Source organism: Oncorhynchus gorbuscha, linkage group LG15, assembly GCF_021184085.1.
Source record: "Oncorhynchus gorbuscha isolate QuinsamMale2020 ecotype Even-year linkage group LG15, OgorEven_v1.0, whole genome shotgun sequence".
Classification (NCBI taxonomy): Eukaryota; Metazoa; Chordata; class Actinopteri; order Salmoniformes; family Salmonidae; genus Oncorhynchus; species Oncorhynchus gorbuscha.
In genome coordinates this window covers 83,227,632-83,240,083 of record NC_060187.1, presented here as the reverse complement: position 1 = coordinate 83,240,083, position 12,452 = coordinate 83,227,632, and the positions used below count along the sequence as shown (strand labels likewise).

The 12,452-nt window shown below is 47.3% G+C and overlaps 1 protein-coding gene across 1 annotated transcript; it reads left to right on the top strand.

The window, feature by feature from the left end:
- The first annotated feature begins 831 nt into the window (after positions 1 to 831).
- On the top strand, positions 832 to 12,175 carry LOC123998241 (SH2 domain-containing adapter protein E-like). The gene is made up of 6 exons (XM_046303278.1): positions 832 to 1,943; positions 4,706 to 4,832; positions 5,841 to 6,089; positions 8,691 to 9,015; positions 10,594 to 10,713; positions 11,111 to 12,175. Exons 1-6 carry the CDS (start codon positions 1,470 to 1,472, stop codon positions 11,301 to 11,303), a joined length of 1,488 nt encoding a protein of 495 aa, XP_046159234.1. The 5' UTR covers positions 832 to 1,469; the 3' UTR covers positions 11,304 to 12,175.
- The last annotated feature ends 277 nt before the right edge of the window (positions 12,176 to 12,452 follow it).

Genomic DNA, 12,452 nt, shown 5'->3' with positions numbered 1-12,452 from the left:
CCGCTAGAGGGAGTACAGGTATTGGTTGAGCACATAGCAGTAGGCGGTGCTCTGGACAGCGCCCGCTTTGAATATTGGTGAGTCTGTCTGTCAATCTGTGATAAATTGACTCAGGGGAGAGGTCTTTCACTGGTCTACATAAATAGAAATACAAAAACTTTGTGAATGAAAATGCCTAGTGCTGTGTTTGTTATAATAAAATGTTTTAACTGCTAAGAAAGAGGTACGCTAATGCAGAAACAAACGAAACGCATCACAACTTGTGGCATTAATCCGTTTGCGCTCCTCAAATTCCAACAGCCCATACCAAACCGACCAGTGTCTCGGCAGGGGAATTGGGTAACCGTTCCACTTGATCTACCAGATCCCCTGCAGAGGGCGCCCTTAGCACACATTATTACAGATTATTGGCAATTAGGACAGAGGCCTAGGGGACAGTTTATTCTACAAATTTGAATCAACCACTGAAATGGCCATTCGACTCTTTTCCCTATTGAAAATTCTCAACACAAATGACATATTTTCTTATTTTTAAAACATATTTGTTCTCACTCATTGTGGTGCCAAAACCTGTGAATTCAAACAGTGTTCATATTTTTGGATGACATGTTTAATTGCAGCCTATTGTGTTGCACACAACAATTTCAAACAATGTAGGTTAATATTGACTATGTTGATTAATAAATATTGACTATGTTGTAATACGGCTGTGATGACAACTTTTTAAAATCATCAATTGAGAAATGCGTTGCCAAAGCTGCCCTGTCTCCTCCCTGTTAGTGAATAATAGCCTACTATAGGCGTTCTTTGACCATTCTGTTGTAGGCTAGTCCACCACCACACCCATTTCCCAACTCCACCAAACTCTTTCTCTCACACACGCACTTCTCTCTCCAGAACTCAGCTTTGACAGCCCGCTCCATACACCAGTAGCTCCGGGAATGGGATCATCATTAGTGAGTGCGAAGAAAAACTTCCAGTTCTTCCGATTCTACGCTCTCCAAAGACTACTCTTCAAACTGCGGGGATAGCTTCGAGATAAAGCGATAGCGACTGGCAGAAATAGATATTACAGGCGTTACAAGTTGATGAAAGGAGAGGTAACTTTACGCACTGTGGAACGACAAAGCGAAGTGGGTCAAGCGACAAATGGGGTGAAGTTTGGACTTTAAATTATATGAGAACATTTACTACTGAATTTATGGGGTAGAAATCATTTGTAATAATTTTTTAAAATACATTAACATCACAAAGGGGGTAATTCGGATAAGATATCAGGCGCGCGGCGCGTAAACGTAGGCCAATGTGCTCGTGGATGAATGTGCTTGGAAAGTTGTATGTGGGCTAACCAACTATTCTCTGTGACTCGATTGCGGATGATTAATAAACATTAAGACTAAGTAGGCCTAAGTGAGTGTGTTTTGAGCCAAAGCTAGAAACCAAAAAACTGCCACGGATCGTAATCAGCAATGGCAAAGTGGTTTAGCTCCGCCATCAATCTGAAGAACGGGACCGAAAGGGTCCGCTCTGCCTCGGAGTCCGGCACTCAACCCCGAACCAGACACGGGTTAACACCGGGGACCAGTCTGAAGGGGAACCGGGTCAAGGAAAGTGCTGGAGGGATGGGCTTTATACTGACCGGAAGAAACCGGAAAAACTCGGCCATCGAACTGGGTCGGAACGGCTCGGGTACTGCCGGGAACTCGTTTAAGGACGGTAAGATCTGGGACAGTCTCATCCCTGGGAAGAGTAGGAAGAATTCCAAGCTCGAGGTGGGGGCATCTGAGGAGCATCGGCCCACCAGGACATCCAGTTTGGCGCATGCGTGCATCAGCAGGATGATCAAGGTGGACAAACAGGACAAGGGTCCCAAACATAGCGGTACAGGTGAACAGGTGGGATCCGAAAACGAGAGGGAGAAGGTGGACATCAAAACAACGATGGTGAGTGGCGCTGATGTGGTACTGACATCTTTGTCAACAAAGTCTTAGATTGAACAAAATGAAAAAGTCATTTAGTTGTAACAATATATGCTATAATGCTATAATTAGCCCTACAGTGTTATTAGGCTTACTGTAATTTACATTTGATCTTGTTGTTTATTGTCATGTGTGTATGGAAGCATATGGAAGCTCGTTCCCGCTAACGAAGTTATGAGATAGTAAATCATAATTACGTAATAGCGTGTGGTGTATGGCCAACATACCATGGTGAACTGTAGTATGGTCTGATATACTACGGTTTTCAGCCAATCAGCATTCGGGACTCGAACCAACAGGTTTATAAAAGGAAATAATGCACGCCCTAGAATGCCCTTCAAGCCAATCAGAAACATGTATTCGACAAAGTCATGGTATAACTCATGTTTGACGATGTTTGAGCTGCTTCTGAAAGCAAAAGTCGTATTGAAAACATTATTGGCATTGTTGATTTAGATTTTCATAATGGCTATGATGGGAATGGTATCAATTTAGTAAACTTGCTAGCTTCTTCAGTGGATGTTGAACACATTTCTAGCAGTAAACGTATTCAATTATAGCCATGGTATGAAAGGGATAATCAACTCGGGGCTCTATACATTCTCTGGAAAATAATGTAACTCCATTGTGGAACTGCTAGTGCGTCGTGGAACACACTTTCCACGTTGTTCATTATTTTCCATACAACACATAGCCCCACGTCGATTATCCCTTACATATGTAACATAAGTCATAATTATGAGATAGTAAATCCGAATAATGAGATACTAGGTCATAATTATGAGGTAGTCATTCATTATTATGAGATATGTACGTTATAATTATGAGGTAGTCATTCATTATTATGAGATATGTACGTTATAATTATGAGGTAGTCATTCATTATTATGAGATATGTACGTTATAATTATGAGGTAGTCATTCATTATTATGAGATATGTACGTTATAATGATGAGATAATAAGTCTGGATCATGGACATTGAATAGTCCTGCAGGTCACGACCCCTTTTAAAAGGGAAATCTGTGATTCAAACAATAACAAAGCCTACTCCCCGCCACTTAATTGGTAAACAGCTGAGGAATGGGGCAGGAGAAATGTAACCACATTGAAATACATAGATGCAAGGACTCTCACAAACAGATGTAGGATCTTCATTTGATCCTGTATGCTACAGCAGGAATAGATTCCTGCAGCAACAGGAAATGTGAATTATTATGTGGATTATAATTCATGGCCATTTTTTGTAGGGGTTGATACATTTTTCATTATGGCAAATCAAGTCTGTTATTTTAAAGCGGAAATGACTAACTTTAGAATCCTTTTTAATCCTCAAATAGACTACAAGTTTGCCATTCCTGCTGTGCAGGAAAATTCAAAGCAACAAAATTGACCAAATTAAGATCCTACATCTGTATGGATGCAAGAACTGACCATCTGTGTTGTGAACCTGTACAGTGTTTGTTTACAATTACATTGTTTACAAACAATGGAGTAACACAAGTTAATATTTTTGGTTCTAAAGGGGTAAGGCCATTGCTCATGAGGAATTTCTAAGTTACATTCTTCAAGAATCAATGGCTATATATTAATAATTAATTAATTGAATTAAACAGGCACCAACTCACAACAACAAAACTCTTCAGTCCATTCATTTGGAACAATATCACCACAATCTATCTCCCTCTCTCTCTCTCTCTCTCTCTCTCTCTCTCTCTCTCTCTCTCTCTCTCTCTCTCTCTCTCTCTCTCTCTCTCTCTCTCTCTCTCTCTCTCTTTCTCTCTCTCTCTTTCTCTCACACACACACACAAAATCTGTGATTCACGTAATACAGATCACCTAAACAACTTACTATCTCATAATTATGACTTAGTATCACATTCTAATGACTTTTTTTAATGATTTTTTTTTTAAATTGGGTGGCAGGAACGAGCTTCCATACATATATGAGTGCACTGATATAAAGAAAGAACTGTAGCTCAGAGAGTTGTGATCAGTCTCTCTCTCCCACCTCAGCCTTTGTCTCTACTTCTCCCTCCCCCTCCTGTCTCTCTTTCCTCACCACCAGCCATACAAAAAAACACACAATGAGACCTAACCTCTTTCCCCAGTCTGTCTTCCTGTGTCCCTTCCCCTCCTGTTCCCTAACTGCTGTCACCCTCACACACAGACGCAGACACAGACACAGACGCAGACGCAGACGCAGACACAGACACAGACACAGACACACACACACACACACACACACACACACACACACACACACACACACACACACACACACACACACACACACACACACACACACACACACACACACACACACACACACACACACACACACACACACGATACCTCTTTCTCCTCCTATATTTCTTCACCCAGTGAAGGCTATGTTTGAGGCATCATCTAACACTGTGGTGCCTGTAGCTCCCCCACAAGCAGCTCAGATCACTGTGGCGCCGCTTTGATGAAGATCATACAGGCAGTCAGACAGACACGTAAACACTCAACACACAGAGCCATGGGAGGGAAGACACACACAGAGCACAGAGCAGGGGAGATTCCCCAAGAAACATTCCCAGTTCGTCAAGGGGACGTCTCCATACCAACTAGACAGTTACAGGTTAATTACACAGGTTATTGCAGTTACTCTGGCAGAAGGCCTACAGTATAGTACTGTGAAGGTTAGGTAGAGCATTTAACAACTTCTCTCCCGCTGTGTAGCTGATTATTCTGGAGGACTATGCTGACCCGTTTGACGCAGAGAAAACGAGAGAGCAGAGGGAGGCGGAGAGGGAAGGAGAGAACGATGGATACATGGAGCCCTATGACGCCCAGGTTATCATCACAGGTCAGTAAGGTCAGGGGTCAGATCTTGTCCTGGAGAGCTACAGGGAATCCAAGCTTTTGTTCCAGCACAGCGCTAATACACACTGGCTTAGTTAATCAACGAATCAGTGCTGGAGTTCGTGCTGGGCTGGAACAAAACCCTGCACTCCCTGCAGCTCTCCAGAATCAAGGTTGTAGACTGCTGCTGTTAAAAGGTTTTTAAAGGATCGGACTAGAACGAGACCCTCCTCTCTCTCTCCCCTGACTTCCTCCCTACTGGCGGTTGCTATGGGAATGGTGTTGTGCTGCGACAGTGGGTGCAGCTTCCTCTTGGATTTCCTGTCTCCTGCCTCTGTTTCCTTTACCCCATTCTCTGGAAAGGAAGTTACCTCCAGTTTCTTCCCCCCACCCCTTCCATTTTACTTTACTTTTGTGTAAAAAGAACCAAAAGACCACCACCTCCCATCCCCCTCCTCCTGGTCTCACCCAATCACTTCCCAGAATTCAGGAAGAGGTCCGTTCTGTCATCCATTCAGGCTCTGTGTTGACCTTTCTTCCCGTAGCTCCATTGTTTAGTCACACAATAGCCCAGACACACAGGCTACCTGACGGCCTCCACAGACATGTCTGACCACATCACAAGCTACTAAGCTATGTGTTATACTCTTAGAAATAGGGGTTCCGAAAGGTTTCTTCGGCTGTCCCCATAGACTGTCCCCATTGGTTCCAGGTAGAACCTTTCTTGATCCAGGCAGTACTATTTTGGGTTCCATGTAGAACCCTCTGTGATAAAATGTTCAACCTGGAACCAAAAAGGGTTCTTCTAAAGGTTTTCCTATGGGGACACCCGAATAACCCTTTTAGGTTCTAGATGGAATAGTTTTTTCTAACAGTCTACAACTGAACAATGGATCACAATCATGTCACATCAGCAGTAATGTTGGAATGGCAGAGTTGAGGGTTTGATATCCACATGGGTCAAACAGGCCTACCAAATAATGACCATGTTATTGTTCTAATGACTTTGTAGGTATTCGTAGGCGGGGCTCCAAGGACCTGCTGAAGGTGTGTGTGCTGCTTCCCAAGGGAGATGGAGAAGGGGGCAAGCCCGCACCCCCCCACATCTACGACACTCCCTACGAGGGGCTGCTGGAGACAGATGGGGAGGCAGGAGGGGTGTGGATCCCTGTGACACGGCCGGAGTCAGACCCTCGCCCCCCTGGAGAGTATGAACTACCCTGGGAGTGGAGGAAGGAGGACATCGTCAGAGCACTGACAGGTAGATATATGTTTTCCAGAGGGAGGGAGGTAAAGGGAAGGAAGGAGGGAGGTAAAGGGTGGGAAGGGGGGAGGTTAAGGGTGGGAAGGAGGGAGGTAAAGGGAGGGAAGGAGGGAGGTAAAGGGTGGGAAGGTGGGAGGTTAAGGGTGGGAAGGAGGGAGGTTAAGGGAGGGAAGGAGGGAGGTAAAGGGTGGGAAGGAGGGAGATAGAGGGAGGGAAGGAGTGAGGGAGGTAAAGGGAGGGAAGGAGGGAGGTAAAGGGAGGGAAGGAGGGAGATAGAGGGAGGGAAGGAGGGAGGGAGGTAAAGGGAGGGAAGGGGGGAGGGAGGGAGGGGGAGGGAGGTAAAGGGAGGGAGGTAAAGGGAGGGAGGTAAAGGGAGGGAGGTAAAGGGAGGGAAGGAGGGAGGTAAAGGGTGGGAAGGAGGGAGGGAGGTAAAGGGAGGGAGGTTAAGGGAGGGAAGGAGGGAGGGAGGTAAAGGGAGGGAGGTAAAGGGAGGGAGGTAAAGGGAGGGAAGGAGGGAGGTTAAGGGAGGGAAGGAGGGAGGGAGGTAAAGGGAGGGAAGGAGGGAGGTAAAGGGTGGGCAGGAGGGAGGTTAAGGGAGGGAAGGAGGGAGATAGAGGGAGGGAAGGAGTGAGGGAGGTAAAGGGAGGGAAGGAGGGAGGTAAAGGGAGGGAAGGAGGGAAATAGAGGGAGGGAAGGAGGGAGGGAGGTAAAGGGAGGGAAGGAGGGAGGTAAAGGGAGGGAAGAAGGGAGGTAAAAGAGGGAAGGAGGGAGGTAAAGGGAGGGAAGGAGGGAGGTAAAGGGTGGGAAGGAGGGAGGTTAAGGGTGGGAAGGAGGGAGGTTAAGGGAGGGAAGGAGGGAGGAAGGGAGGTAAAGGGAGGGAGGTAAAGGGAGGGAAGGAGGGAGGTAAAGGGTGGGAAGGAGGGAGGGAGGTAAAGGGAGGGAAGGAGGGAGGTAAAGGGAGGGAGGTAAAGGGAGGGAGGTTAAGGGAGGGAAGGAGGGAGGGAGGTGGAGGGAGTTAAAGGGAGGGAGGTAAAGGGAGGGAAGGAGGGAGATAAAGGGTGGGCAGGAGGGAGGTTAAGGGAGGGAAGGAGGGAGATAGAGGGAGGGAAGGAGGGAGGGAGGTAAAGGGAGGGAAGGAGGGAGGTAAAGGGAGGGAAGGAGGGAGATAGAGGGAGGGAAGGAGGGAGGGAGGTAAAGGGAGGGAAGGAGGGAGGTAAAGGGAGGGAAGGAGGGAGGTAAAAAGAGGGAAGGAGGGAGGTAAAGGGAGGGAAGGAGGGAGGGAGGTAAAGGGAGGGAAGGAGGGAGGTAAAGGGTGGGCAGGAGGGAGGTTAAGGGAGGGAAGGAGGGAGATAGAGGGAGGGAAGGAGGGAGGGAGGTAAAGGGAGGGAAGGAGGGAGGTAAAGGGTGGGAAGGAGGGAGGGAGGTATAGGGAGGGAAGGAGGGAGGTAAAGGGAGGGAGGTTAAGGGAGGGAGGTTAAGGGAGGGAAGGAGGGAGGGAGGTGGAGGGAGGTAAAGGGAGGGAGGTAAAGGGAGGGAAGGAGGGAGATGGAGGGAGGGAGGTAAAGGGAGGGAAGGAGGGAGGTAAAGGGAGGGAAGGAGGGAGGTAAAAAGAGGGAAGGAGGGAGGTAAAGGGAGGGAAGGAGGGAGGTAAAGGGTAGGAAGGAGGGAGGTAAAGGGAGGGAAGGAGGGAAGTAAAAAGAGGGAAGGAGGGATGTAAAGGGTGAGAAGGAGGGAGGTAAAGGGAGGGAAGGAGGGAGATAAAGGGAGGGAAGGAGGGAGATAGAGGGAGGGAAGGAGGGAGGTAAAGGGAGGGAAGGAGGGAGGTAAAGGGAGGGAAGGAGGGAGATAGAGGGAGGGAAGGAGAGGGAACATATCTCCCTCCTTCCCTCCCTTTACCTCACCCCGCTCCTCCGCTCTCTCCACTGGCTTCCAGTTGAAGCTCACATCCGCTACAAGACCATGGTGATTGCCTACGGAGCTGTGAGGGGAACGGCACCTCAGTACCTCCAGGCTCTGATCAGGCCCTACACCCAAACAAGGGCACTGCGTTCATCCACCTCTGGCCTGCTCGCCTCCCTACCACTGAGGAAGTACAGTTCCCGCTCAGCCCAGTCAAAACTGTTCGCTGCTCTGGCCCCCCAATGGTGGAACAAACTCCCTCACGACGCCAGGACAGCGGAGTCAATCACCACCTTCCGGAGACACCTGAAACCCCACCTCTTTAAGGAATACCTAGGATAGGATAAAGTAATCCTTCTCACCCCCCTTAAAAGATTTAGATGCACTATTGTAAAGTGGCTGTTCCACTGGATGTCATAAGGTGAATGCACCAATTTGTAAGTCGCTCTGGATAAGAGCGTCTGCTAAATGACTTAAATGTAAATGTAAATGTAAACATATTGGATACAACAACGATACACAAACATACACAGTTCTCTCTCTCTCTCTCTCTCTCTCTCTCTCTCTCTCTCTCTCTCTCTCTCTCTCTCTGTCTCTCTCCCCCTCTCTCTCTCTCTCTCTCTCTCTCTCTCTCTCTCTCTCTCTCTCTCTCTCTCTCTCTATTCCTCTCTCCCCACCTGTCTCTCTCCCTCTCCTCAGCCCAGTTTAAGAAGGGAATGAGCAGTTTGCCCCCTACAGAGGAACCTCCTCCACCCATCAGACAGCAGACTCTCAGTCATCAGCAGACCCTCAGACAAAAGACCTGGAACAAGAAAGTCCTCGTCCCCTCTCCCTCCTCCCCTACTTCCCCCATTCTCAAACTCTCTCCTTCCTCACCACTCTCTCATTCCTCTCCCCCCTCTCCCACCTCTCACTCTTTTCCCACTCCCAAACTTTCCCCATCCTCTTCTCCTCCCTCCACCACCTCCACACCCAACGCAGAGACAGTCAAAGTGGACCCCACCCTGCCCCTGGAGAAACAGAGGTAAGGGAAGAGGAGAGGGAGAAGGGAGAGGCTGGATGGGGGGGATTGAGATACACTATATATACAGCAGTATGTGGACACCCATTTAAATGAGTGGATTCGGCTATTTCAGCCACACCTATTGCTGACAGATGTATACATTTGAGCACAAAGCCATGCAATCTCCATATAGACAAACATTGGCAGTAGAATGGCTTACTCAGTTACTTTCAATGTGGCGCTGTCATCAAATCAAATGTTATTGGTCACATACACATATTTAGCAGATGTTATTGCAGGTGTAGTGAAATGCTGGTGTTCCTAGCTCCAATAGTGCAGTAGTATCTAACAATTCACAACAATACACACAAATCTAAAAGTATAGAATGGAATGAATAAATATATAAATATTGTGGACATCAGAGTGGCATTGACTAAAATACAATAGAATACAGTATATACATCAGTGATGAGTAAAGCAGTATGTCAACATTATTAAAGTGACCAGTGATTCCATGTCTACAGTATGTACATAGGGCAGCAGCCTCTAGGGTGCAGGGTTGAGTAACCAGGTGGTAACCGGCTAGTCATAGGATGCCACCTTTCCAACAAGTCAGTTCGTCAAATTTCTACCCTGCTACAGCTGCCCCGGTCAACTGTAAGTGCTGTTATTATGAAGTGGAAACGTCTAGGAGCAAAAACGGCTCAGCCGTGAAGTGGTAGTCCATACAAGCTGAAGTGATGTAGTGCGTAACGCCTAAAAATTGCCTGTCCTCGGTTGCAACACTCACTACTGAGTACCAAACTGTCTGTGGAAGCAACATCAGCACAAGAACGGTTTGTGGACTCTGGAGCAGTGGAAACGTGTTGTCTGTAGTAATGAATCACGCTTCACCATCTGTCAGTCCAACGGACAAATCTTGGTTTGGCGGATGCCAGTAGAACGCTACCTGCCCGAATGCATAGTGCCAACTATAAAGTTTGGTGTTGGAGGAATAATGTTCTGGGACTGTTTTTCATGGTTCCGGCTAGGCCCCTTTAGTTCCAGTGAAGGGAAAGCTTAACACTACAGCATACAATGATATTCTAGACAATTCTGTGCTTCCAACTTTGTGGCAACAGTTTGGGGAAGGCCCTTTCCTGTTTCAGCATGACAATGCCCCTGTGCACAATGCGAAGTCCATGCAGAAATGGTTTGTCGAGATCCGTGTGGAAGAACTTGACTGGCCTGCACAGAGCCCTGACCTCAACCCCATCTAACACCTTTGGGATTAATTAGAACACTGACTGCAAGCTAGGCCTAATCACCCAACATCAGTGCCCGACTTCACTAATGCCCTTGTGGCTGAATGGAAGCAAGTCCCCGCAGCAATATCCCAACATCTAGTGGAAAGCCTTCACAGAAGAGTAAAGGCTGTTAAAGCAGCAAAGGGGGGACCAACTCCATATTAATGCCCATGATTTTGGAATGAGATGTTTGATGAGCAGGTTTACAATATGACATTCATCCCCATCCATTCTACTGCTCTGAAGCTCTAAACATTGTATGTATGTTTATTTCTCCCTCTCTTTCACCTCATCCCTCTCCCCCTCCTCTAGCTGGTACCATGGCAGTGTAAGTCGCCAGCAGGCAGAGGCTCAGCTCCAGCGCTGCAGGGATGCCAGCTTCCTGGTTAGAGACAGCGAATCAGGGACCAGCAAATACTCTATCGCGCTCAAGTTAGTGTGTTTCTGTGTTACACTTCTCACTCTTCAGTGAGCACTCATCATTAACCACTTTACACACCACAGACATGGAGGGTGAGCAGCATGTGTTGGAATAACTAAGCCCCTAACCCTTTGCTACAGTACAGACATCCAGACTGTATCCTCTAGTTATGTAGCTATAGCTCCACATCTCCCCCTGTTACTGAAGTAATATGGTCTCTCTCTCCCTCCCTCCCTCCCTCCCTCCCTCCCTCCCTCCCTCCCTCCCTCCCTCCCTCCCTCCCTCCCTCCCTCCCTCCCTCCCTCCCTCCCTCCCTCCCTCCCTCCCTCCCTCCCTCCCTCCCTCCCCCCTCTCCCTCCCTCCCTCCCCCTCTCTCCCCCCTCCCTCCCCTCCCTCCCTCCCTCCCAGGACCAGTCAGTGTTGTGTCCATATCATCGTGGCCCAGACTAAAGGCAGTAAGGGTCTGGGTTATACTCTGGACCAGAGTAGCTGTGTGTTCAACAGTATACCAGAGGTGGTGCATCACTACTGTACACACAGACTGCCCTTCACTGGAGCTGAACACATGACCCTGCAACACCCTGTCCCCAGGCCACACTGAACACACACTGAACACACACACACACCACTGCAAAGGAGTAGCAGGTCTCACCCAAACAGCTTGAGAGGTACAGTATCATCTTGAGTTTCTCCAATGCACAGCCTAGTGGTCAAACCCTCACACTGCGTAGCACAGAGAATGTTTCAGGAGGGAATAATGTTCTGTACTATGTATTATGTCATGTTTCATATGGGCCCCAGAAAGAGTGGCTGATGCTTTTGCAGTGGCTAATGGGGAGCCCGATAAATACCAAATGCCAAATGTTCAGCTAGTTAGCCTAAGTACCTGTATGTGTATTGTGCTCTGGGTAATATTAGGCCTCATTGATTTGATAGCTGTCTGTATTATCATCAGACACATACAGTATGGTGCCTATTAGACAGAAGTATGATCTGTTTTTGATGTGAATGTATTTGCACATGTGATGGTTTCTGCAATGACCCAGGCTTGTTACTGTAATAGCCCAGGCTTGTTACTGTAATATCCCAGGCTTGTTACTGAAATAACCCAGGCTTGTTACTGTAATAGCCATGGAGCCAAAGCTTGGAATTGTAATATCCCAGTCTTGTTAATGTAATAACCCAGTCTTGTTACTGTAATAACCCGGGCTTGTTACTGTAATAACCCAGGATCTTTACTGTAATAACCCAGTCTTGTTACTTTAATAACCCAGGCTTGTTACTGTAATGGCCCAGTCTTGTTACTGTAATAACCCGGACTTGTTACTGTAATAACCCAGGCTTGTTACTGTAATAACCAAGGGTGTTACTGTAATAACCCAGACTTGTTGTACAATTCATTAAATACTGTAATGTTGCCTGGAATAAAGTGAATGTGCATTTAGTTTCTTCTGTTTTTTAGATAAAGACAATTTAATAATTATGACACAGACACACAAACTTGCAAATAAAAGAGAGCCACACACTCTAGGAGCTCAGATGCAAACAGACACACACATAAACACACACATGCACACACGCGCACACACACACACACACACACACAAGCACACAGACGTGCGCGCACACACAGATCAGAACAGAAACACATATGACTTGGGTGATGATTGCCCCGTGATGAGAGTGAGATGCTAACTACAGGATGTGTGAGCTGAGCTCCTCTTTAACCGCAGAGCCATTGACCTGGGTA